Source organism: Ammospiza nelsoni, chromosome 1, assembly GCF_027579445.1.
Source record: "Ammospiza nelsoni isolate bAmmNel1 chromosome 1, bAmmNel1.pri, whole genome shotgun sequence".
Classification (NCBI taxonomy): Eukaryota; Metazoa; Chordata; class Aves; order Passeriformes; family Passerellidae; genus Ammospiza; species Ammospiza nelsoni.
In genome coordinates, this window is record NC_080633.1 from 24,868,384 (window position 1) to 24,894,225 (window position 25,842).

General features: G+C 39.3%; 1 protein-coding gene across 1 annotated transcript in view; it reads left to right on the forward strand.

Moving 5' to 3' along the window:
• The window catches only part of LOC132071808 (probable acyl-CoA dehydrogenase 6), a 75,282-nt gene that overhangs the window by 46,292 nt on the left and 3,148 nt on the right, over positions 1 to 25,842 (forward strand). The window contains exons 4-8 of the mRNA XM_059469590.1: positions 3,417 to 3,523; positions 9,395 to 9,562; positions 14,763 to 14,936; positions 20,905 to 21,066; positions 21,190 to 21,340. Of these exons, the coding sequence (XP_059325573.1) occupies positions 3,417 to 3,523; positions 9,395 to 9,562; positions 14,763 to 14,936; positions 20,905 to 21,066; positions 21,190 to 21,340 (762 nt within the window). The remainder of the gene's footprint in view (positions 1 to 3,416; positions 3,524 to 9,394; positions 9,563 to 14,762; positions 14,937 to 20,904; positions 21,067 to 21,189; positions 21,341 to 25,842) is intronic.

The window sequence follows — 25,842 nt, forward strand, 5'->3', positions numbered from 1 at the left end:
TCATTTAGGTTTCTGCATTTTCTTAATCTGATTTGTTGTGGTTTTTTCCTCCCCCAGTAAAAGTTACCAACTTCTTCATGAAGAAGTTTTGCACATATTCTGTGTTAGAACAGAAATTCTTAAAATTAGAGTGGGGCAAATGGCTGATCCAGCAGTTTGTCCCTGGAATATGGATACACCTAAAATTCTGGAAGATGAGGGTGGGAATTAAATTCTAATAATTATGTTGAAATTGGAAATTTCTCTGCGCTAAACAGATATACAAGAAGGGTAGTGGTACTCAAAAGAATATTTTAGGGATTTTTTGATAATTTTTAGGGGGTTGTTGACTTTTTTTTCCCATTCTGAATGGAAATATCTGTAAATCTACTGAAGAATCTGGAATATCAGCTCTATTCCCTTGACATTTGCTTATCCTGCTGTATGTGTGACTTTGGAGGTCTCATCTACAACAAATTTTTCTTAAAGTTTTCTTCTCCTTTGTGTAATGCAACAAAAGCTTGCTAAATGCATGGAGTTCAGTGTGTCTCTTGCAAAAGTGCCTTAGCTATAGTCCAACTGAGTATAAAAATAGTATTTTAAAAGACTTCAGACAGTACTACCTTGACCCCATGACAGCCTTTTATTCAGGGGTTTTAAGAAAATCTATGGGTAAAAGAAAATGAGACTTTGTTCCATTTCAGTTTTTTGGCCTTCTGTTACTCTGTTCTGCTGTAGTAAAACAGTGAAATTATGCATATTTGTGCTAGTGAAATCTTACAGTGGAAGTTCTTGGAAAATAACAGTGAAATTGTTGTTAACTTGACGAAATCTTTAATTGAGTTGGTATCTGCATTATTGAATTTTTCCCCCACTGCTGAGCCAATTCCACTGGCTATTTATACAGTCCAATGCCCCCCACACACATGTAAAAGTGAAACTTGGTAATGAAAAGAGAAAGCTGGTTGCTACAGGAAATTTTGCCTGTGTGCCTCTTTACCTCATACTGTGTAGTGGGACGACCAACTGCTTGTCCTGGGCCATGGATTCAAATGGCACCCATGTCCTGGGTGGTTTCTTTAAAAGTATCTGTGTACCATGGGGATCCTAAACACGTTCATAGAGATATGTCAGATTTTGCATCTTGGCTGTGCGTTGTTGCACACATCAAACAATGATGTGGGAATCAACCATCAACCCCTAAAAAAGCCTCTTTGTTGGCTTTCATAACCTTGGGCTTTGTTCATCATTCATCCAGCACATAGTGAGTGTACCTACAAACTAATTCCATGAATGTGATTCCTGTAATTCCCAGAATCCCCTAAGTGAAGCAGGGGATTCTGGGAATTACAGAAGTTTCTAAATCTTTCTGCAGGATATAGATATATAATATATAACACAGGAATCTTTCTAAATTTAAGAACTAAATAGAAAATGCTTTGTCCGCAGTGATCTGACCTTTGATGGTTTGGAACATCACTTTCTGCCAGTCTTTCAAATGCATTCAGATATAATATTGCCCTTCTTGCCCACAAATAGAGTGGAGAAAGCAGCTCCTAGCTGAGGCAGTGAATGATAGGCATTTCCCAGTTTATAGACATGCCTGTAGGGTGTCACATCTGTAGTCATACCAAATCAGTGTAGAGCTGCTTATTTCAGCAGTAGGCAGTGAACTTTACTTTTTTTTTTTTTCCTTGTGTTGTTTATAGGCAAATAGTAAGCAAATTTAAGATGAGTAGAATTTTGCAAAAGTGGCATATTTTTAACACAAAAGCTAGCAGCTGAGCAAGGAGCTAGCTGTCTCCTGCAAGGCATAGAGACCCACCATCTTCTGAATATAGTGTTGCCCAACTTTTTTTTTTTTTTTTTTGATTGCAAAATAACATCTTCTATAACCACATTTTTGGAAGGAACTTAACTGTTTTCTGGAACTCAAAACAAAGAAAGACATCAAACCAAAAATATTATTCTAAGCAAAGTCTTGCTGTGAAAATCCTCTGTTGAAATGCTAAAGGTTAGCAAAGTTTCAAGCATTAGAAAGCCTTGCCAAAAATCACCACTATCTGCTCTCATAATCTGATTTTCCATTTTGTTGGTTGGGCTGTTTGGGTTTTTTTTTTTGACTGATGAATATGCAGCTATGGGTAAATCAAAATCTAAATCTAAATCATACTTGATCAGGCCCCATGGAAAATTAACAAACAAAGTTTTCTGCCTAACAGACATGGGTACTTTGTTCCAGTATGCTAGAGGAAAGAGTAGGCACTCTGAACTTGCTTCTTGTATTTATTTGGGATTGCTGCTGTGATTTTCAGCAGGGACAGGACTAGGAATTAAGCTGCTTGTGTGCACCAAATGGAAGTGTCTGCCAGATCCCAGTCTGTTCCCTGGCTGTCCCACGTCCTTTGTGCCAGGGTTGGTTGGAGGGGATGACTTAATCTTAGTTTGAATGGCACCATTCCTTTGGGAATACTGGGACAATGTTTTAGAAGGAGGCCCCAGGAGCCTAAGGAGATGAGTGGTGATGATGAGCTGAGAAGCCTCACAACAAAGAGGAGGCTGAGGAGGAACTTGAATTTATGGATTCCTGGACACATAAGACATTTCATGACCCAAGGAATTTTTCAGTCACACAAGAAAGGTCTGAGAACTAGACCATGAACTCACCATTCACACTGCAAGAAGAAATCAGTGAATCTCAATTAAAGCATGACAAGAAATTAAAGCTTGACAAAATCAAGCATGAAATAGATGTAGCATATCTTGGATGGATACAGTCTTCTAAACAGCAGGAAAACAATGTGTGGCTCTTAACTGAATTTAAATAAAGCCAAGTGAAATTTTTGTGTTAAAATACCATCCAGAGTTTGCTGTTTCCCTTTTTATTTTTGTGGAGATAAAAGAATAGCTGGAAGAAGCATTAATGGATTTTACTGAGTGATTTAAATGTAGATGTGAAGTACAAATAATTGAAATACAGGTCTTTGCAGATGGTGGCCATCACATGTCAAAAGTTTTCAGTCACCACTAAAACCTGGCAAAGAGATGGTGCAAGAAAACAGACCAGGTCCTCCATCCTGGTGGTTGCAGAGTAGTGCAGGAGCCTTGAGAGGAATCCTCAGGGGTTATGTTTATTTAGATTTGGAGCTTTTAAAGCAACAGTCATGTAAATTTTGGCCATCTAGACCACACGTTTCTGTGGGAATAAGACGCCTGAATACTTTTTAAAACTTCTTTTAAATGATTGTGACTGCACTTGTGGTGAAGACTCTGAATCACAGCTTTGGAGGGTATTTATTCTATCTTTTGGCTCTGGGACAGCTTTTACCCAGTCATAGAAAAATTTGTGGGTAGAACAAAATTTGTAACTAACTTCTAATAAAATTTACCTTCATAGGGTTTTAATATCGTATCTTTTTTTTGTTATATTATTGCAGGTTTGGTTCTGATGAGTTGAAAAAGCAGTTCCTCGTACCAACTATAGCTGGTGATTTTGTGGCTTGCTTGGGAATCAGTGAAGCTGGAGCTGGGTCAGATGTTGCAAGTAAGTTAACCTAGCAAACAGTCAGTTTTAGACAGCCTGATGTTTTAATGGAAATAATCTGTTTTCCCTGACCCTTCCCTTTGCCCCATCCTTAGTAAGAAACAAAAGGAAGTAAAGTCTGGTGTGGTGAGTGCAAAAAGTAACATTCCAGGAATACAGCACATCCTTCTCATGCATCCAAAAGCAATCAATTTTAATGTATTTGTCAGGTGAATCAATGCAGTAACCCTGTATAGGCTGAGCACAACAGATTTTGTGCTGGCCCCAGTTTTCTTCTAGTGCTGTCCTGCTCTGTGCAGGCTCACAGCTGGCAGGAGCACTCCAGCCCCTCATCATCTGCACAGCCACATTCAGTCATGCAACTCTGGATATACTGACAGGAACAGAACCCCTTCAGCTGGACCAGAACTGGGCTGCCCTGACAAAGACCTCTCCACTGAATGGGGGAAAACTACAGAGCCTCTCTGATCTGAAAATGATGGCATCACTTTCAGAATGATTTCCTCTTGTTCATCCTTACTTCACCTCGGCCCCCCTTCTGTCATTCCTGTGAAGCAAAAATATCTCTCAATTGATGATTGCTTTATTTAGAGCTAATGAAGAGTTTGGAATGTCAAATCTATTATCTTTATGATTTAGTTACTTTACATGCAACTGGGGTTTTTTTTGTTTAGTGCAAGAATATGTTTAGAAACCAGGACAAATGAAACTATAATTCTGAGGCATCCGAGGCAGTAAAAAATTTGAAAAATTAAATCAAAACAGATACAGTAGAAAAAGAAAATATGTCTCCTCTGATGATGAACCATGGACTTCACGGAAAAGGGAATGATAAGTGACCACTTTTAGAGGTTTGCTTGTTGGACAGAGCATGGCCAAGTTGACCATATTGTGTTCTTACAAGCTTGCCAATGTATGGCAGACATTTTTTATCCGAGGAATCCTATATCCATCTCCATGAGCAAACTCCTGTTGTTTTTTCAAGGCAAACAGATAAACATCCAGTGCTCAAGCAAGGTTGCAGCAGGTAGATTTAAAGAATGTTAATGTGGATAATGAAATAATGGCACTAAATCTTCCTGCATATTTATTGCTGTTTTTCCTTTCTGAGTTAATTGAATTTATTCATAAGAAGAATTCCATAAATTTAATAGACATGTTTATTAAATATTACTTATTAATAATACTTAATAATTATAAAAAATAAATTTAAAATATTAAATTTCAATATTATTTAAACTGCATTATTGCTTATTATAATTTAAATATTATTAGGATTTAAATAATAAATCTTATAATAGCACCTAATAATTTGTATATTAAAGTAATTATAAATTTGAATTTTGCTAATATAAGAAATATAACATCATTTATTTTAATAAACGCCTCTCTAGTTTAATTAGATGATCATCAGAAAATTCTAAATAGGAATTTAATTTTTTTGATGCAGTGTTCCAGATAATAAATAACATAAATATTCCTTGAACAGCATCTTGTTTATCATCTAGTTAAAGTGGTATGATACACTTAGATGAATGCAGTTAAAAACCAATTTGGAATCAAAGAGGATTATCTACTGAATCTATGCTGCAGCTTGGAGACACACTGCAGGATGAAATGAAAATACTTTTTCCCCTGTCCTGGACGATTTGATCCCTGATACAAATGCCAAATCCAGTTTACAGTGCTTCTGAAGGACAATTAAAGGGACAATTTAGGTATGAGCAACAATAGTTTGCGTTCTGAGTTGCACCATTCTGCACCATCTCCAGATGGCCCAGCTGTAAAGCAGACTGAGGTGTGTGAAACTGCACTTGGTGCTTGCTTTTGTTGCTCATGCTATTGGGATGTTTGTGTCCCTAGGAGAAGTGAAGGGACATGGCAGCTGTTCACATGTGAAAGTCAGGGATGTGCTTCTGCCATGTGAGCCAGTGTATTTTAACCCAAAGAATGACACAGAGTAAAGTATCTCTAACATTTTTTCCTGCAGTTCCAAAATTACTGAAGGTGATATGAACTCAGACAACAAAAACAATGTTTACATGAGAACTTAAATGTGCCTCAAACTAATTTATTCAGAATTCAACAGAACAAAAAGGACTGTGTATATTAGTCTAATACAAAATTCATGTAAATTTGAAGGAACACCAGTCTGCTTTCAAGTGTAGTAATTTTATATTGTCCATAGTAGTGACCGTGTGCACCAAAACTAGCACAGAGCTGGCTTGAGAAGAAAAACAGAACAGTACAGAAAGTGTCTTTAATTTCAGGATTCTGGTACTACAAAGCATAAGCATTTATGTCAGTTTGAATGATATTGTCTCATTCTATCTCACTCCAATTCCACAATTTATAGAATGTAATCTGTGGGTATATATAAAACCACATCATGGAAAACACTTTTTTCACACACATCCTCTGTCTTCAGGTTATGTTCAGGTGTCTGCAGCTAGCAACACTGTTCATGTCTACCTCTTCTACATAAATATCCTGCTCCATTTTGTCTCAGTGGAATCCAGCCTTTCTGCTTTTCTGGATTGAGTTTGTCTTTTCTGAGCATAAAACCCCAGAATTCTGCATGGTGTCTATAATGGCACAAATACATTTTCAACCCTGGCAGAAGTATTACTCTCCAATACCTGATGTTACACAACAGCTTGCAGACTTGTGAATCCTGTGATTAACTGTGGATCATCCTCATTACCAGTTTGCTATTGAAACACTGCAGGATTTAGCAATCACTTTTACTGCTTCATGTCTGAGTACTTGTACTTGCCATGTTGAATTTGAAAACTCAAGATCATTCCTTTCTTGCTGGGCCGTACTTCAGTTGTCTGTGTTGGTGATGTCTCCCAAGTTTGTGCCACAGACAAATTTAATTAGTGTATTCCTGTCCTTTTAAAGATCATTAATGCAAATATTCAGTAGGTTTTGTCCAGAGGCTGATATCCAGGGAGGGGCTTAACTAGTACTCTCCCTGCACATCAGAACTTCTTTTAATGTAACCTGATGCAATTTCTGCTTTGCCAAGTTCCTTATGCACATTTCCACTTTTGTCCTAAGTCTTATATTTTCAAATTTTAACTCATAGTTACCTAGTAGTTTCAATTTCACTTACTTGGATCCAATAGGATTTTTCTCTAGATAATCCTATTTAGTAATAAACCAGGTTGGGTTTAAATAAGATACCATGGGTAAATTGAATTCTCTTTTATTTCCAAATGTATTTTGAGGCTGTGCAGATTGCCAAAACCAATAACCTCTGTTTTCACTAATTTCAGTCTTTCTTGTAGGTGTTTAGCTTTGTCAACCATATTTGAATCTGTCTCCTGTGAAATATTTCTTCTTTTTAAATATCCTCTATGCGCCTCCTTTTTTTTCCCATTCTCTTTTCATTTCTATGGCTGAAACAGTTTTGTTTGCCACCACAGTCTTCTTTGATTTTGTTGGTTTTCATCTGCAAGATTTAACCTAGTTCGACCTATTTTAATACTTGTATTCCAAACTCCAAATTGTAGCTTACTTTCATCATTAATCTTGTTCATTTCCTGCAAGTCATTTCCTGGTTTTTGATGTGATTATTCATTCAGTCAGACTTGAAGGTATTTCTTTGAAGTTTTTCCTATGCTGATGAAAATTTAAGATATGTGTTCTTCATATTTTACTTTAAGGATGTGTGTTGCTTATCTTTGACTGTAATATTGACCTTAAAAGTTGAAGCCAACCTTACCTTTAGTCAGATCTATTTGAGTGCATGGCTGGACTCGAGTGCAGTAGAGAAGAAAATTGAGGCTTGAGTTAGTGTGATTTGAACAGTGATGTGACCAGCCCTCATTGCTTATAGGGCACCAGCTGTATCATTCACCTCTCGTGATGCCTTGTGCTTTCCTAGAAGGGCTCCTCAGAGAATGCTGTGCAAGAGGTTGTGAGAGTCAGTGGTGTGTGCCTGCAAAAATGAGTTATGGAGCACCCACTGAAGTAGCCTTTTACCAGAGATATTCCAAATTATCTTCATAGCCATATTCCTGAGTCCATTTGACCATAGTAAATTGCTAAGTAGGTTTTCAAAGCCTGCTATATTTTAAACATAAAACTTATGTATTGATTTGATCATCTTTCTTAATCATCTCTAATTAAAGAGAATTAATTCTTCACAAGATCGTTTGAAATAGTTGTTTCTCACGTGTTTGAAGCAAACTGTGAACAATTGAATCTGGAGTACTTGAACTTTCTCATTAGTAAGGCATTTGTTCTTTAATCTGTGTTTGGGTGGTTAGGCCCCTGTGACGCCATGCCCACAAGAACTATTTACATTTGTGGTAACATCACAGTGCTCATTGTTGCTTTGCAGGCCTTCTATGGGACTTCTATCTAATCTCTTCAGTAGCTGTTCCACAGCAAAGGGATGCATGATGTAAATCACTGTGTATGCTCCCGTCCTTGTCACACCATTTCAGTACAGTCATATTCCTTATTCCAGCTCTTGTGTGTCCTTCCATTATTATTTAGTCTCCATGTATGTGAGTGTCCAATGTCTGTGTCTGTGTATTATGAGTGCCAGTACTTTAGATTACTTAAGTGTCTTGGCATTCATTTTTATACAGATTTCATATCAAGTCCCTTGGACAGATTTGCCACAGTCTTTTTATGTGTCTGCTGGTTTTATCCACATGATTAACAACTCTTTCCCTTGCTTATGTTCCTTTAGCCATAGCTAAATTCCATACTTCCTTATTTAATACCTTATTTAATTTTCTCCCATTATTTTTCTCCTGTGCCTTCATTAACAAGAAAAATTTTCAGCTGTGCTGACCTCAGTCCCAGTTTACCTCCTAAATGAAGATCAGATACTTGGGTTTGCTTTTGGTTTATGTTTAGAGCCCCAGGGAAGAATGTGCATGTGCAGACTGAGGTGATTGTGTGTGAAAGTGTAACCAGATGATTTAAACATGCCTGCCCACTCCACTTGGTGTCTGACTCCTACCCTCCAAGTCTATGATCCCCCTTCAGTGGATGTTCTCTCATGAATTTCATAGTCTTGTTAGATTCACAGGTGCTGTTAGGAGTGTGGCTAGGTTCTTTTATACCATCCCCTACTTACAGCTGGATATCTGTTGGAGAGTCTTCATCAACTGGGGCTCTTGTCAAAGTTCAATTGCAGGGAAAAGAAGGGAGCCCTTTGGAAACTCTGCTGGAGGATAAATAATAACTAATGATTCTCTCTGGCTCTCTGTTGCAGGTAGGGCTGCTTGCAGCATGATGTGAACCATTGCAGATGAAAATAAGATTCTTTTTTTCCAGGGTGTATAAATAGCATTTATAGGTATTTAGAAGTCCTTCATGTCCACACACTCATTGCATTCAGACTTGGCCTTCAGTAGCTTTCCAGCTTTGAAGGTATTGCAGAACTGTGACCAAGAGCATGCAGGAAATGCATGTTGATTTATGTTTATGCATTAACAGGTACCGAGGCTTGTGTTTGTTTAAGTCATGACTCTGGAATTAATGGACTCCTCAGGACTAAAGCACACAGTAAGAGAAACTGTAACAGATCACCTCACAGTGAAATCCTTCTCTCCCAAGTTTTTGACCACCACATTTACTTAGGAAGTTTTGTGCTCTCATCCACTGGGATGAAGACTCCACCTAAAGGAAGGTGGAAGAAGTGGTCCTGTTTCCCTGGCTTGCCTTCCAAGAGTTTTCTAGACAGCTTTGCCTTATGGCCTGGAAGGGTTATAGGACAGGGGAGTATGAGGGAGAACCAAATAGTTTTCTATCTCAAGAGCAAGGGAATGACCCTGCCAGTCATAACTGGATCGATATACCCCTCCTTCACAGTAATAACCATTCATTTCCTGTGTTTTGAAATAGATATCAAGACAACAGCCGTGAAAAAGGGCGATGAGTATGTCATAAATGGTGGTAAGATGTGGATTACGTCCGGGAGCCAGGCAGACTGGATGTGCCTCCTGGCAAACACCAGCGAAGGACCTCCCCATCAAAATAAATCTCTCATATGTCTGCCAATGAATCTACCTGGTAATAACACAGAACTCTTTGTCTTCTCATTTGATTTTATTGGTGTTCTTTGTATGCCTAATACAAGAAGGAAAGGTGTTTAACCAAAAATATATTTAGAGAAGTTGGTCAGATACATTTTCATGGCAATGATTCATATGCATATGAAAATAAAAGAATAAAGAGTTTAGAGATGTCAAACTTGGGAAATACCTCTCAGGCCTGGTGGGCTTGCTGAAGAGAATTGCAGGCATATTTAGAGTGTTTCATGGCTGTGCTGTGCAAAGGGATCCCTTCACCAGGGCACTATTACCAGTTAAATTAAAAAAATAGTATAAGAGTTAAATGTGGGCTGGAGTGAAAGATTCCAATATCCTGGAAGTAAGGACTTGTTTTTGAATAAGACAAGCAATTCTGCTAAAGACATGGAAGAAATACTTCCTGAGCTAAGACTACCAGTTTCAGTGGTACATGCACACAGTGTCTGTTCCTGGGTAACCTGCAGACCTCACAGAATGCACGAGTGCTGTATGCATAGGGAACATCATCCAGACAGGATGCAGTTAAGATTGTGCTGGTGGGGATCTTTTGAAGTTTTGATGCCTGTTCAAAAATTTTTAAACCTTTTCAGTTTTAACTCATTTTAATATTTAAAAATATAGAATATATAAATTTATGCTCTATATAATATATAGTATATTTAATGCTTAATTTTTAAAGTTAATGTTCATTTCATGCAAACAGTTTAATACAATTTAATAGTTTTTAAATATAGACTAATGTCTATTAATGTATTTATATATAATATATTTATACTCAGGGCTCTTTTGTTCATTCAATTCAGAGTATTTTGCATACAAAATATGCCATTATTGGCATTTCACATGTAGGAACACCACTATAACAGTGAAGGGAATGAATCTGTGTTCACTTAATGGATTAGACCGAGAACAAAACCCAGGTCTTCAGTGTTGCAAAAGAGGATGATGAGAGCTTCTTAAGGGAATGTCTTTTAAATGAATTTAAGCATGGAGTAAGTCAAGCAAGTGAATTGCCTTGGGAATCAAGCAGGTTCTGAGTGAGCTTCTACTACTTCTGCTCATGCAAGACAGGCTTTGAATGGGTGCTCATGGAAGACAGACCTGAGCTGCTTCACTACTTGTGAACTTCATCCTTATTGAGAAGTGATGAGCAAACATGTAACTTACAGCCAGAATTGCTCTGAATTTCCAGTTAAATTCACTATTCAGCCATCTGCTGATAAAAGAATGAAGTCCTTCTTGTGATTTTTCATGGACAGGTCAGAATGCAAATGCAGTACTTCTTCTCTGAGATCAATCTTCCTAAAACAACAAAGCAGCTGACCCACAGTTGGTGTCAGATAAAATACACAGAAATTTACTTAAAGGTTTTCAGCTATTTGGCTTATTCCAAAAAGACACGAGTTGTCATAGCTCTAGGAGTGGGGAGATGTTAGATCTCACAGCCTACATGCGGACCTTCTTTACCTGCATTAAATAGATTTAGAGTAGAAAAATTGTCTGAGACACCTTATTCTGATCTGCAGAAGTGTAGAAGTCTTCCTAGGAACAAAATTTGTGCCCCTCAAAATGCATGTGTTCTAATTCTTCTGTGATGAACACATATTTATCTCCAAAGGGGTCACAGTACCAAGATTGGTGACCTTTTGAAATGAAGTATTAAGGCTGTTGATTGTGCTCTGTGGGTGAGTCATATCAGAAGTGAGATTTTCAGGAAACTCCATCTGGTTTGATACATCCTAAGGATGTCTGTCTGCTAAAGATTATACTCCGTGGAGGGCAGCAGAGCAAGGCTGTACGGGAAGTGTCTGGAGGACATCACGGAATGATGCACTCTCAAACGTCCGGGGATGTATGTGTGTCAAAGCTCAAAAACAGCTGCAACAGAGAGCAAATGTGCTGTGTCTGACTCACCTCTGCAGGCACCAGCCTATAAGTCTGGGGAAGGAAGGATCTGTGGTGTATTTTTGCTAAAAATCTAAGTTGTTTTGTATTTATATCGCGTGGTGGAGGAAAAAAAGAGGGAGAGAAAAAAATTCCAAGTTTGAAAATGAATTACTGATTTCAACAATTGATAATTTATTGGATAGACAAAGTAGGATTTGCTTCTACTAATTTTAGGTATATATACTCTCTAATCTAGGCTGAAGCAAATCCTGGTCTAGATTTGACAGACATTGCTGAATACATTTCTCATAAAGGAAGTTTGGATAACAGCACCATGGATCCACAATAAATATCCAAATTAGGTGAATACTCCTCATGCAATAACAATGTCTTTAAAAAGCAGCTGAATTTTTCATATAATGAAAGAGAATCTAGCACATTGCAAAATGTCTGTGTGTAAAGTATATAGACAAATGGCTTGCAGCCCTGATATGGTAACTGTTTTGTCCTCTGGTTTGTCCTCTGAGTCCTCAGATAGCTCTAGGGGAGATTGCAAGGAGGAGTTAATAAGGAGAAGAGCAACCATGAAAAGAGAAAGGGTGTGTTTCTTGGATTGCAATTTAAAATGTGTCTGTTTCCATTTGTAATGGCAGTAAATGGTGTCAGGAGAGAGCAACTGCCTTTTTCTTAAGATAGAATACAGGAAATAAAAGAGATTGTCAGAAGGCTGAAGGAATGGGAGAAAATGAAAAATCAAAGATGCTTGGGAAGAACTGCCCAGGCAGAGAAATAGCAATCCATCTCAATGATACTGGTGCAAGTAGCTTAAATGGCTCTGTTACAGTGATTCTAGTAAGTCATGTGCTTGGCCTTGTTAAGTTCAGATTTGTGAGTTATTGCGTGTAATTTATTTAATACAGATGAACTCCAGGACTTACCTGGGCCAGTAATTTCTACTGCTGCTGGTAATTTCTCATTTGTAGTACCCCTTAGGAAGAGAAGGAAGATAATTACATGAAGGGAGGCTTTGATGCCCCCATAGTGGCCAAAGAGATGATTATGTATGATTGTCTTCCACAATGTAAAGCATAGCCTCAGAAGGGGCATCCCATGGGACTGATGCAGCTTGGTCTCCTTGTGGGTGAGAACCATGAATTAAGAGCAAGTGAAACTGGTAGGGCATGACAAAGGGGGATGCTGCTGGACCCAGGAAAATTGAACCACAACCCAGTCTGGAAGAATTGCAGACAGAAGTCATCAGCACATTTAGCTCACTAACCAAGCCTGTAAGAGCTTTCTTCAGTGGTATTTGCTGTATGTGGATCTGGGAAGTAAACAACGGGATTAATTTAGCAATGTAATAATGAACTGGCAGCAGTTTTGCTTTCTTGAGGAGAGTCCTTTTAAACCACCCACTAACAAGAGCAGTAAGTGCATCTTCATGTGGCTGAGGAGCAGTGATTACATAAAGCCAGTTGGCTTTAGACCGTACCTGATATCTGCAATTCTCACAGAAACCAAATAACAGTATTCCAATGGGAAACAATGTTCCTGATTTCATCTGGGCTTCTAAATTGCTCAGTGTGTGGTTATTTAGCTATGTTTTTAATATGGAAACAAACCACAAATGATTTTTTAGCTGACTGAGTACAAATTACTGGATAATTTTCAATTCAAAAGTCAAGAATTCTTATACGGCTGTCCTGATTTTGCTCTTGCATTGATCATATATCAAAGCAAGTCTTCCTAATACATAACCTGTTTACAGCTTGGTTGGTGGAGAAAAAATCTTGAGTGGAACTTGTGGAAGTCTATGTGAACATTGTTCTCAGAGAAGTCTTGGCATTTGTAAATAATGTCAGTATTTCATCTCTGTGAAGAGATGAAAATTTCCATAACCTTATTTAGTGCAGCCAGAGAGAGTAAATTTGAAGGAAATTACTGCCAACTTCTTCTGCCTACAAAACCAAAGTAATTTTCATACGTCTGAAGGCTTCCTTTGAGTAAAGGATGAGATGTCTGTATTAGTTCAGAAAGAGATATTTTCTGAAAGTTGTGAAGAATAGCAAGATATGAACAAGTACAGAAGAGCAAGAACAGTCTGTGTGGTGACCAACCAGGTTCTACTGAGCCATGCCAGAGAGCAGTAGAGGACTGAAAACGAATAAAGAGGAAAGTAACAACAGAATACCTTCTCATCACAAAGCTGGTTGGAATAACATGGACATGAGTAGTAAAAAGCTTTGGTTATCTGACAAAGATACATATGCTGAGTTGGAGGACTGTTTTGCTACACATACAGACTTGTCAGATGTAATTAATGTATTATGCACAAATCCTTATGCCTGGTTGTTGTCCTCCTTTTGCTTTTGAAACATTCTTGACTTTCACCCGGAATATTTGAATTAGCTCCAGATCAACAGGGAGACAAAAGCTGAAGACAGGAGAAATGCCAGGGGAAAACAGTGGGTGCCTGTTAAACTCTCGCGGCACAGGGGTGAGCCATGTTTGCACCTGAACAACAGCAGGGAAGAACTTGTAGCTATGAGAAAACAAACAGTGGGAAGGAGTCCTGCCCAGGGTGATGAGGTAGCTGAACCCTCATGTGGCCAGGCCTAAATGAACCAGGTTCATCTTCAACAGACCAATGCATGCAGGGTCAGAGTCAGTGCTGTGTAGAGAGAGTCTGTGGGGACCCAAACTCTCCTCACAAACATACACACGTGAAAACTGAGTGATCGCTGTACCAGAAAAAATCAGCATAGGCTAGGAAAGGGAGGATAAATTAAGAAGAGAGGGAAGGAACAGGATTTCCAGGAGGAGAAATACTCTAGCTGCAGCTTAAAATGTAGCTCTGTTTTTTTCCTTACTGAATATTTGTGTACTGTTTCATAGCAGTGCAGGCACTCAGCAAATATTGCCAAATTGAATTTCAGCACTTTATTGTAATGCTAGATAAAAATCAAACACAAACAAATAAAATTGCATTGTTTGAGGACCTGTGTGGAGTAAGATTATTATGATTAGTAAATATTATTATTTGGGGATATAATGAAAAGCAGGACTTTTACATTTAAAGTTTCTGATTTGCTGGTTTAATGAAGTGGAAAAACCTTTTAAAACAGGATCTGGGCCATTTCATTCCAGAATACTGTTATGTTTTTCCTGAAGGTAGATTGCACTGTTGTCTTGGAATGTACATTCACATCTGCAGACTTTTCCTTCTGAAAACATTGTATTTGTTCATAGTGCTTCTATTTTTTGTGGTCTTTCTCATGCACCTTTCTCTTCAGGCATTCATGTTGCTAAAAAGATAGACAAACTGGGTATGAGGTCATCGGACACAGCTCAGATCTTTTTTGAAGATGTAAGGGTCCCCTGCAAGAACCTCATCGGTGAGGAAGGAAACGGTTTTACATACCAGATGTTGCAATTCCAAGAAGAGCGGCTGTGGGGAGTAGCCAGTGGTAAGTCATCATTTGTGCTTCTGCAGGGACACAGGGGTCACTCTTTGCATGACTAACAGCACTTTTCTTTTCTTGTAAGTTGCAATGATCTTTTAGGATCTGTTTTCGAAATCCGTCATAGCCTGGATACAGAGGACATTCCCTTTCTGTAGAAAAATTGCTTTTTCTCTAAAAAAAACTGAAGCAGAATATATTTTGTGAGCCATTGCAGACGCTCTTTTTTGCCTTGTTTATTTTTCTTGTTGCTACTCTGGAAAGAAATTATGGCATCATGTTATGTCTATTACAAATATAGTGCAAAGGCTATCAAAATATCAGCATGAAATAGAAAGATGGTGACTTTTCCTGTAGTACAGTGCATTATGATGCTGATCATGGATTTTAGAAAGGTAACTTATTGGCTGTGTAAAGTTAAGTGGCTCTTGCAGGGTGTCAGAGCTTTGTTTTGCAAATCTGTTTTACCTCTGTACACTTTGGACATAAGTGGTACATTCCTTTCGCTGAAGTTATATTGTCACAGAGTTTATGTTACTCAGAACTCAGGCTGTACTCAAATCTAGGTATTTGGGTTATATGGATTCTGGATATTCCAGGAAACCAGATCCAAGTCTGGATTCTCTACTTTCAGCCTGCAAACTTTTTCCCTACCCCTCAGTGTCTGGTTCTTTAAGTTAAATAGAATGTAGTTCACAGTAAGAAGATTGGTCCTCTTTAGATTCCAAGGTTGTTTAAATAATCTCACTGTATTCATGCTGCTGTGCATGTCCCAGTCTGTGTGTGGCTGGGGAATTAATCATTCTAAGTGGTGTTTTGATTAAGTGAACAAATAAAATCACTCATTGTTTTGGGTTCATCACAGACCAAATATTTTGGAGTTCAAATGCCTTTAAAAAAAAGTTTGTTTATTGAACTAAAGTTCTTAGTTCAGCCTGAGATAAATAGTACATGTGAGAGTAGTTTTAACAAAGGACAGGAGGTTACACTTGCCAAGGACATCACTGCAGACTCAGGCAAGCAGGAGTTGTGATACTACCACTGCTTCTGCTTTAATTGAGATGTATACAGACTGCAAGGATGTGCATTGTGCATTTCTATGCTCAGTTTGAAGCCAAAATTAAACAAACCATGAGAAGCTCTGGGCTGCAGTGAGACTCCTCAGGCAGCATTACTCATGGCCCAGGCAAAAGTGACGCGCACTGACAGCATCAATGCACAAAGCCTGGCAGGTTAGATCACTCCTGCTAAAACCACAGGCAGCTTGGTACTGTCCAGTCTTGCACAACTGCCTGGCTCTCACTGTGCTCTGCCAGGAACTGGAACACCAGGTTTCAATTCCTTTTTTTGTCCACAACGACTCAGCAGGAGCAGGTGAACCCTTGCCCTGGATGAGCAGCCTGGGAAGGGCCTCTCTCCTTGCCTGCTGTGGCCAGGCAGCGGCCAGCAAGGAGGAAGAGTCTGGGAGCTCACCAACGAGAGGGAGCTGCTTTCTGCAGTGGCTACTGTGTAAACCTTGCTGGACCCCTTGGGTTTGCTTTTTTCCAACTACCTGATATAAAATACATAAAAGCACTGGCAGCAGGGACAAGACCCATGGTTTGGGCCAAGCTGCAAACTTCAGAGATCACCAATTGTGGTGAACAAGAAAAAGAGTAACCAGTGTTCAGAAGGGAGCCCAGTACTCAGTGGGTGCAGTGTGCTGTATCACAGCATCTAGAGGTGTTAACTTCCCATCCTGAAAATAGTTTCGCATAACTTCAACCATGACTGCTCAGGTGAAGGCTCAGATGTGTGAAACCATTTAAGTGCCTTTAAGTGCCTTAGGTCTGCATGTTTAATCCTGGTCTTCACTTCTGCCCCTCAGTAGGACATTTCTGTTCCTTCCCAGTTCATGACCATGACATTGAAAATCATCAGTTGCTTTTAAATGCTTTAGGGACCAGTCCTGGGATCCTCACTTTCGCTGCTTCCTTTAACTTGGAAAAGGCAGTTGACTAGTCTGTTTTTCCTTTCTGGGAGTTGTTTTGTTGTGTTTGGGGTTATTTGTTCTGTTTATCTTTGTTTGGTGGGGGGTTTATGTATTTCTAGTTTCAAGTATCACATGCTCTAAACTTCTTTTTTGTTTATTAATTATCTTCTTGGTGGCCAGTATCTTTCTTCACTTGTCTTTTTTTCTTTTAAAATCCATCTTCAGTCAAACAGGTTTAAAATACAAATGGAAAACTAGCTTCCTGGAATTGCAAAATTTGCTCCCAGGTGTGGTCTCTTCTTCTGAGTGACATATCATCAAAGGCATTGGTCAAAGTCACTGTGTTTCTTGCTTCACTGAAAGAAAAAAGGTGCCACGAGTCTTCTGTGTTGTGACACTTGGTAAACACTGTCCATTTTAAGGGCCTGTTGCACTGATCACAGGAAAAGAATGTTGCTATGGCAAAAAAAGCAAACAGTTGTCCTGTGAATTGCTTAACTCAGAGACAAAGAGGGAGTTCAGCATACATATGTGAGCAGAATGGCACTTTTCTAATGAATTCTATTTGCTCCTGCAACTTCAGTTTTATGAACACCATTGAGTCATGGCCAGTAAGCAAGATGACAGATCATTTTGCATGGGCAACACACGTCCTTAAGAATCAGATTGCTCAGCTTAGAGCTCATGTACATTTCATTAGAGAATGATCAGTCACAGCTTAGGAAAAACATAATAATTTCATTTTCTTTTGAGAGGAAACACAGCAATAAGACAAAGTGTCTTTACAGTGAGCAGAAATTTTAAGTGGAATTATATAAGTTGGATGGAGATACGAAGAAAAGATTATTCTGCACTGGCAACTTCAAGTGCTTTCACAATTCTCAGCTGTGTGGTAGGCCACGCATTCCTTAGGCTGCCCTAGTGACATTTCCTGCATGTGCTGTCAGTTGAAACCCATGGGGCTAAGTTTGTCTGAGGATGTGGAGAACATTGTATAAAAAAAGGAAACAAATACACATAAAAAGAGGGGGGTTCCTTATTATGAATGGCATTTCTCTGAATCGGTATGACTGGGAAAGTGTTGCGCGCTGTTATCAACCTGGCTGTTGGCTGTCATGGTATTCATGGTGTGCTGCATTTTGGTGCTGTTTGCTACACAGCCAGGCTTTGCCATGTTAGAGCTGTGCTCAGAGCTCTGAGTACCTGTCGTCAGCATCGCAGAATGGTTTGGGAAGAGACCTTTAAAGTTTATCACGTCCAACCCCTCCACCATGGGCAGAGACACCTTTCATTAAACCAGGTTGCTCAAAGCCCATCCATCCTGGCCTTGAACATGTCCAGGGAATGGATGTGTCTTGGGGCACCCACACCTTCTCTGTTCCAACAACAACATGTTCCAGTGTCTCACCACTCTCATAAGACATTTCTTACAATCATGAAATGACAGAATGGTTTGGGTTGGAAGGGACCCTAAAGATCATGTAGTTCCAGTTCCAAAACATTCTTCCACAGCCATTTTGTTCAATCTAAATCTACATTCTTTTGATTTAAAACCAGTCCCCCTTGTCCTGATACTACAGGGTGTGGTAAAAACTCTGTCCCCATCTTTCTTATAAGCTCCCTTTATATATCAAAAGGCTGCAATAAGGCCTCGCCAGGGCCTGCACTGATCCATGCTGAACAACTCCAACACTCAGCCTGTCCTCATGGGAGAGGTGCTCCAGCCCTTTAATCTTCCTCAGGACCCTTCTCTGGACCTGCTGCAACAGATCAATGGCTGTTCTGTATTGTGGGCTCCAGAGCTGGATGCAGTACTCCAGATGGGGTCTCAGGAGAGCAGAGCAGAGGGAGATAATCATGACCCTTGACCTGATGGCCTCTTTTGAAGCAGCCCAGGACAGTCAGATTTCGCAAATGAGAATTCCTGAAATAAGAAGGAGGGCAGTAATGGCAGCAAAGGAAACAGGAGAAAGGATCAGCAGGGGCAGGAAGGAGGCAGTGAATTGGAAAGGTGGACACTATAAGAGCAGTCTTCCCAGAACCCCAGTCTGAGCCATGATGTTTGGTGGCTGCCTGAGTGGAGTTTGATCAAAGTGCCTTCATGATCTTTAGATCTTTAGATCTTTAGACCTTTTGCAAGCAGGACCTGAACAGTTTCTGTCATGTTTCTTCCCACCTGATCTTGCTCCTGCCTCCTCTTTGCTCTTATTTCCTGTCCCTCTTTCCCCGGTGCTGGCTGCTGGGAACCACACAAGCTGTGCTGGAGCTTGTTGCGCTGACAGACCAACACAAGATGAATGCCTTGTCTTTATCCCTTCCACCTCCCTTCTGCTCTCCTAGCACAAGCATTTACTGTTTAGTTTCCCACCCAGCAGCTCAGACTGCACTGTATTCTTCCCAGATTTCAGTGGGAGGGAAAGGGACAAGTGGTGCCTGGATACTCCTTGCTCTTTCCTTACATTTCTCAAGCTGGAGACCATTGACATACAAGTAAAAAAGCTGTTGGTGTTACACATGCTACAGTGTTGTGTGATATTGTCCTTTGGAAGGAGAGTATTTCTAATCAAGAGATGTTCCTGAAAACAGAAATTTATTTTCCTTTCCAGAAAGCCAGAATTTGGGTGACAACGTAGTGTGTTAACACAGAAGAAATGAGGACATTACTGTATATACTCTTCTGAAAAATAAGCATTGCAGTTAGTTGTATGATAAAGGAGGGGAAAATATTTAGATAATGAGAAAAGCTGATCACCCTATGGAATGTGGAGACATCATGTGAAAAATGGTGCTCTGTGGAAGTGATGGTGAATGATCATGGCAGGGAGAATTGGTGGGATGCATAGTCTACACAGGACAGCAGTACAGAGATGAAATTTAAATAGCAGTGATCTTGAAAACAAAGTAAAAAGGTACATGGAACCACACCAGGCTCCTGCAAGGGACTATCATGTGAGTAACTCACAGGTAGGAAAAGGGATTTCATACTAGTTTGGCTTGGGTTTATTTTGCATTTCACATTCAGAGTTTTGTGGTTTAGACTTTAAATGCAAATGGATGTGGATACGCATATTTTGAAAAGAGAAAATTTGACCCTGCTCATACAGATAGTTTTGTGAAATCATGCCCTGCTGCTTGTCATAGTAACATGAGTCCATATTTGCCAAACAAAATGCTCCACACATTCTGTATCTGCTGTTATCCCAGCTACACTGGGACTGATAGCTTAGTCATTCACTTCAAGGCCTTGGAAGAGAAACTTTTCCCTTTTTTTCTTGTTTAAAATGAGATTGCACAAAAAGCAGCAGCAAACTAGCTCTGCTTTAAAGCATTGTCTGCTGCCTCTCTCACCTGTTTTACAGCAGTACCCTATTTTCATGCTGTTTCCATTAGAATTATTTAATGTTTTTTTTAAAGTGGGTATGAATTTTTTTTCTCTACGCTGGGATCACAGAACACAGATGTAATAAGCAGTCTATTTGTGTTCCTTGATCTCAGAACAGGTTTCTGCCTTTTCCCTGAAGGCTTCCTTCAATTTGCATTTCTACAGTCTTCCTCACCAAGCACACTACACTGTCTGCCTTCAGATTTTGTTTCCAGGATTTAACAAACCTTCAGCACACAGGTAGCATGGGAAGTAGGAGTTGACACAAGCTTTTGCTAGGGCCCTAAATGAGACACTAAGCATAAAGTTTACCTCTTCATGTTGGTACTGCTTTTTATGAGTCTCCCTCTTTCCTACCCACTTCTCTTCCCTTTCTTCCAGGTTTTGGCAGTTTAGGGCTCAAATAAGATAGATGTCTTCAAGGAACAAGGAAGTACCAGACTCTTCTCAGAACTGAAACTTCACCCCAAACTGAGTGTACAGAACAATTTCCTTTAAAAAACCTAACATGTTGCTTGACTGTTTGATGCTTGTACAATGTGAAAAAACCTTCTTTTTCAACAAGAAGCTAAACAGATCTGGCTAAAATGATGTTTTGTTCTGTGCTTTGTTTCTTCCAGCCCTGACACCACTGGAAACTATTATACAAGAAACTATTGACTACACACGGCAGCGGAAGGTGTTTGGCCGGCCTGTCCTGCACAACCAAACCGTGCACTTCCGCCTGGCCGAGCTGGCAGCCGAAGTGGAGCTCCTGCGCTCGCTGCTGCACCGCGCCGTGGGTGAGCTCCCACATCTGCTTCCCAGACGTGCTTCTCTTTGAGCAAAGAACCTTCTCAGGCTAAAGGAACATGAGGAGGTGACTTCCAGAGTGACTGACTTTTTATGTCTTCTTTTTTTATTAGCTCTCTATGTAGAAGGCAATGATGTGACAAAATTTGCCTCCATGGCTAAGCTAAAGGCAGGTCGTCTGACCCGTGAAGTGACTGATAGCTGTCTCCAGTTTTGGGGAGGAATGGGATTCACCAATGAAGTTCTCGTGAGCAGGCTTTACAGGTAAGAGAGTGATGAAAATACAAAGTGTCTTTAACTGAAATTTAGCCTCTTAAGTGTCCTGTTAAACAATCACCTACTTGAAAAGAGCAGCAGCTTCTCATTAGTGTGAATGGTCTTGTTCCACTTCATAGCATGTCTCTGAAGTGGATTGTGGATGCAAGGACACCCAGTGCAATTAACTTTGAGTAGACAGGTGTCAGAACTTAACTATTCTGTTGCCAAATCTTGGCTTTGCATTAAAGTTGTGAAGTTTGAACTGCCCACAGGTTAGCTTAAATGTCAAATGGAAGAGGAAAACTCAGTATTTTGCCTGATGGTCCTCTGGTATCTGTCACAGAGTAGAAAAAAAGGTGGGAAAATTGGGAGCTACCAACCAGTGACTTTTTTCTCTTTGCTTTTTGTTTGAATGTAATCTTGATTACAAGAATAGAAATAAACCCAGAAACTTTCTTCTAAAATGAATGAAAATCAGCTTTATCTTTTTCCCCGGATATGTGTGAAGCTGGAGTTCCCCACTTGGCTTCTGCAGTAGCCTGTTGTGATAGCAGTCTCCATCCTTTTAGTCACTAGATACCATGTGAGACGTACAAGAGATGTAATTGCTTCCAGAAAGTTGTTAGATCATTAAACTGGTCCAGAGGCCTTTTTGCACATTAATTGAGGTCCCTTCAGATTTTAGTCTCTATCTACTTAAAACAAAATTCTCCTTAAGGAAACAGTTTTTTAGGTATCTGGCCTCAGTGTCTTCTATTCTGTAGAATGATCAAAATTGACCTTAGATTCTCTTGCAGTAACAGCTTTCTGTTCAGCCCTTACATAGACAACACCTAATCCAAAGTTAGAGAAATCAGTCGTTCAGTTAGTTGAAAGCTTTGGTAAATGTGTCTGTGTAAAGTGAGAGCAGAACACTTGAGAAAATCTGAAGAAACACTTGAGAAAATTTCTTCTTAGGTAGGTTGAGTTCCTTTTTCTATTTTTAACAGCATTTTATGAACAATAATGTCATTGCAGTAAGTCAACAGATCCTCAATAGTTTTTACAACTGGACTCCTGAAATTTTCTTACAAAGGTACAGACTGCTTTATGATGGTGTTTTTACGCTAGCTGTCAATATGATGGTTTTCCTTGGTTTTTTTCACAGCCTTATTTTAACAAGTAATGGTCATTGGTGATAGAGATGTTAAGAACTACTGCAGTAGGCAATCTAAATAAAATTAATCCCTGTCCTTACAGCACTTACTGTAAATTATGTAGTCTGGACAGATTAATGTGTACATGCTTTTACATAGTTTTGTTTAAGATTTCCTAGCCCAGTATATTGCTAACTGTGAGCAGGGCTTTTCTGTGTGGATTCCAGAGTGATTTCCAAGTATAACAGCACAGTCACATTTTTCCTTAGAAGAAATCCAGACTGTTTCCTGTTAGTGGACGCAGTCAGCTGGCTAAAGAAATGTATCTTTCTACCTCTAAAACAAATGCTCTTATAAATGAGGCTAAGGACAGTGTGATATTTATACTCTGAAATTTTCTATGAATCAGTAAAATTCCACCATTGAGTAACCAAAGGTCCAAGAAGGGACAAGGAGAATTTTACCTAAATAAACAATTACACGTTCAAGATAGAATCTTGTTAATCTGTGACAACAAGCAAAGCAGCAACTTCCCTAAAGCCCTTCTTTTACTACAGCAGTCTGAGTAACTATTCACGTCACTGTGATGTTTGTCCAGTAGCAGCAGTATCATTGCACAGCAGGACATCTAGTCCTAATGTTCAAACATTTTTGTAGCATAATCTTTATGAAGTTCCCAAAGAGATGTAGGTTAATCTTCAACACTTCTGGCTGTTACTCACTCCTCAAAGAACATACAGTACAATGCATAGTTAGTGAATGAAGTCTCTGAATTTTAGTTATTAGGGTCAGTTAGAGATCATAAGCAGAAACAGCACAAAACTGCCAACTTATTTTATTGATATCTGTCATTTAATCAGTAACATTTTAAACTTTGTAGAACAACTGGCACGTCTTAATTCCTATTCTCTAGAAAGCATGAAGAGAGCTGCTTCACTGTGTAGGTGTCTATACTGGGTTGATTTTAGATATGTAAATATCTCACTTGTACAGATTCTAATAAGAAGAATAGGTAAAAAAAAAAAAAAAAAGAAAAGCTTAGAGCTCAAATATCAAAAGGTTTCATAGAAAAATACAAGACAATATAAACCCATAAAGAATATGACTGTATTTCCCAACTGTACCCTAGCAGGATTCTGGAGAAGGAAAGCACTAGCCTGGAGTCATGCTTGTTTATTTTTCTCTCCTCTGTCTGAAAAGCCTTAAAGACATCGTGACTTGGCAAAAATCTATTATTGAACAAAGCCATCATTTATATGAAAAACCTCTCAAGGTTATGAGAGACTGAGGAAAGAAACCTTCTTGAATCAAGTTTATTGCAATTTTTCAGACTTCCTGAGTTTTAAAAAAATTCAGGTAGTGATCTATATATTTTAATAGTAATTATGTGTGCTTCAATTGTAATAGGAAGAACTTATATGGTCTTCTTAAAGCAGTTTGATTTGTTTGGTTTATTTTAAATTCAGATTGTTATTAACTGCTAAACATCATGTCTAACTGCTTCCAGTTCTCAAAAGTTTTTCTCCTATGGGCTGTGATGGGGAGAATGCTATCATTTCTTTACTTGCTACATTGTAAAAGACTTAAGAAAGCAGTAGTGAAAAATATTGACCACTCATGTGAAATAGAAGTGTAAGTAACATTGCAAATGCATAGCTGCAGAAGAAACACATTTTCATTTTACTCCTCAACAGTCATGTAGTTATTGCAATATGAAGGTCTATTTGTAATTGAGGATAGTTAAAAACCTAAATTCTGTATAATTTTAAGTGGATTTTTTTAATAAGTAATGTATTTCCATCTAGATATTTTTCCTTCCCATATTTCAAAAGTTAGTTCAAATACTTCATTCACTTTCATTTTCTATTTCATTGTTTATTGTCTTTCATTCTTTATAAAACATGTCTAAATTTGAGTGAGTCCAGACAAATGGAGGTTTTAATCAGCTTTTTTCATTATAGTAATTTATAGTCGTACCAAACAAAATGAAACTTATCCATTTCTGCTGACAATTTGCTTTGATGTCTGTACCTAACTGCTGAGACAAAACTTAATACCAATTGCTGTCATCTGTGAAACAAAATCTGCAGTTTCCACCTTTTTCTGCAGAGGCTTTGAGACAGATGCCTGTCTACCCCTTTCTTTGACTTTTATGAGTACCTTGAGAAGGAATTTAGGAGATGAAGCACATGACATTTACCTTTAAGATAGCAAATCAAGGCAGTGATGACTTTAAAGCAGAGCTATGTTCAACTCTGCTTTATGCTCAGAGCAGGCAAGGTGATGCCCATTCCCTCCTCTTGGCCTTCAGAATGTCCCTGAGAGGGAAGGAACAGGGTCATGGGAACTGGCAGGCACGGCTGTGGGCTGTGCCAGCCCGGTCAGAGGTCTGCTGCATTGAGTGGCACCAGCACAAATTCTTCTCTCTAGAACAAAGCCTCCTTCAGATTCTGCTTAATTTGGACAGCCTATAGGTAATCTAGCTGGGTTTGAACATGAAAAGTCACAAAATATTAGGCTTGAGGGTTCATCAGTACCTTTTTTGGAGAAAATTCTTGCCAGTAGTAAAACCTTAAAATAGTTAAAACCTTAAATAGTGAGTTATGAGAAAAAAAGGGTAAATCAAGTGCAGTTTGTGCTGAAAAGAAGCAGTGTATAAATGGCCAGGGAAGCAGTGATACTCTGAGCCAGGCAAACCTTGGTAAGGTTTTTTACCAATGGCCTTCTAATCAGGGAAGTGGAGAGCAGCATCTCTGAGGGACTGCTGCCATAATGCCAGGCTGTTAGGGGAACCCAGGGCTTATTGCCAAAACTCAGTTTCTGCCCCCTGACTGGCACTGATCACTGCCAGAAAAGAGAAAAAAATTTCTTAGTTTATTTTGGCAGGAAATTTGAAGTTTCATGAAGACACCTGCATCACAGATAGTGCAGCAGGCTCCTCTCAGCCTGTTTGGGAACAGAAACAGCTTCAGTCCAATTCCATATGGTTTCCCAGAGGAAAATGTAGCGTAGAGCAGCTCCCACAGCAGGCTCAGCTTCTCAGCTGTAGGTAATAAATGGTACTGGAAGGCACAACTGCAAGCATGATCACATTTTACCAGCTTGAAGCTACAGACAGATGTAGTGTGCCATGAGCTGCATACAGCACATTACAGGATCTAAGTTTGCTTGTGCTGTGAATGTCCCTGCTTTATGGCTGGGGAAATCGCACACAAGGAGAGCTCGGACTGGGATAAGGACCGGCCCTGATTTTCAAGAAAACTGGGACCAAAGTTTTAGGGGCAGGGTAGTAGACATGGCTTAGCTTGTGCAAAACAAGGTCCAATGTCACTCAGGGTGCAGAGGGGTCAGCACCAGCCAACAGAGGAATGT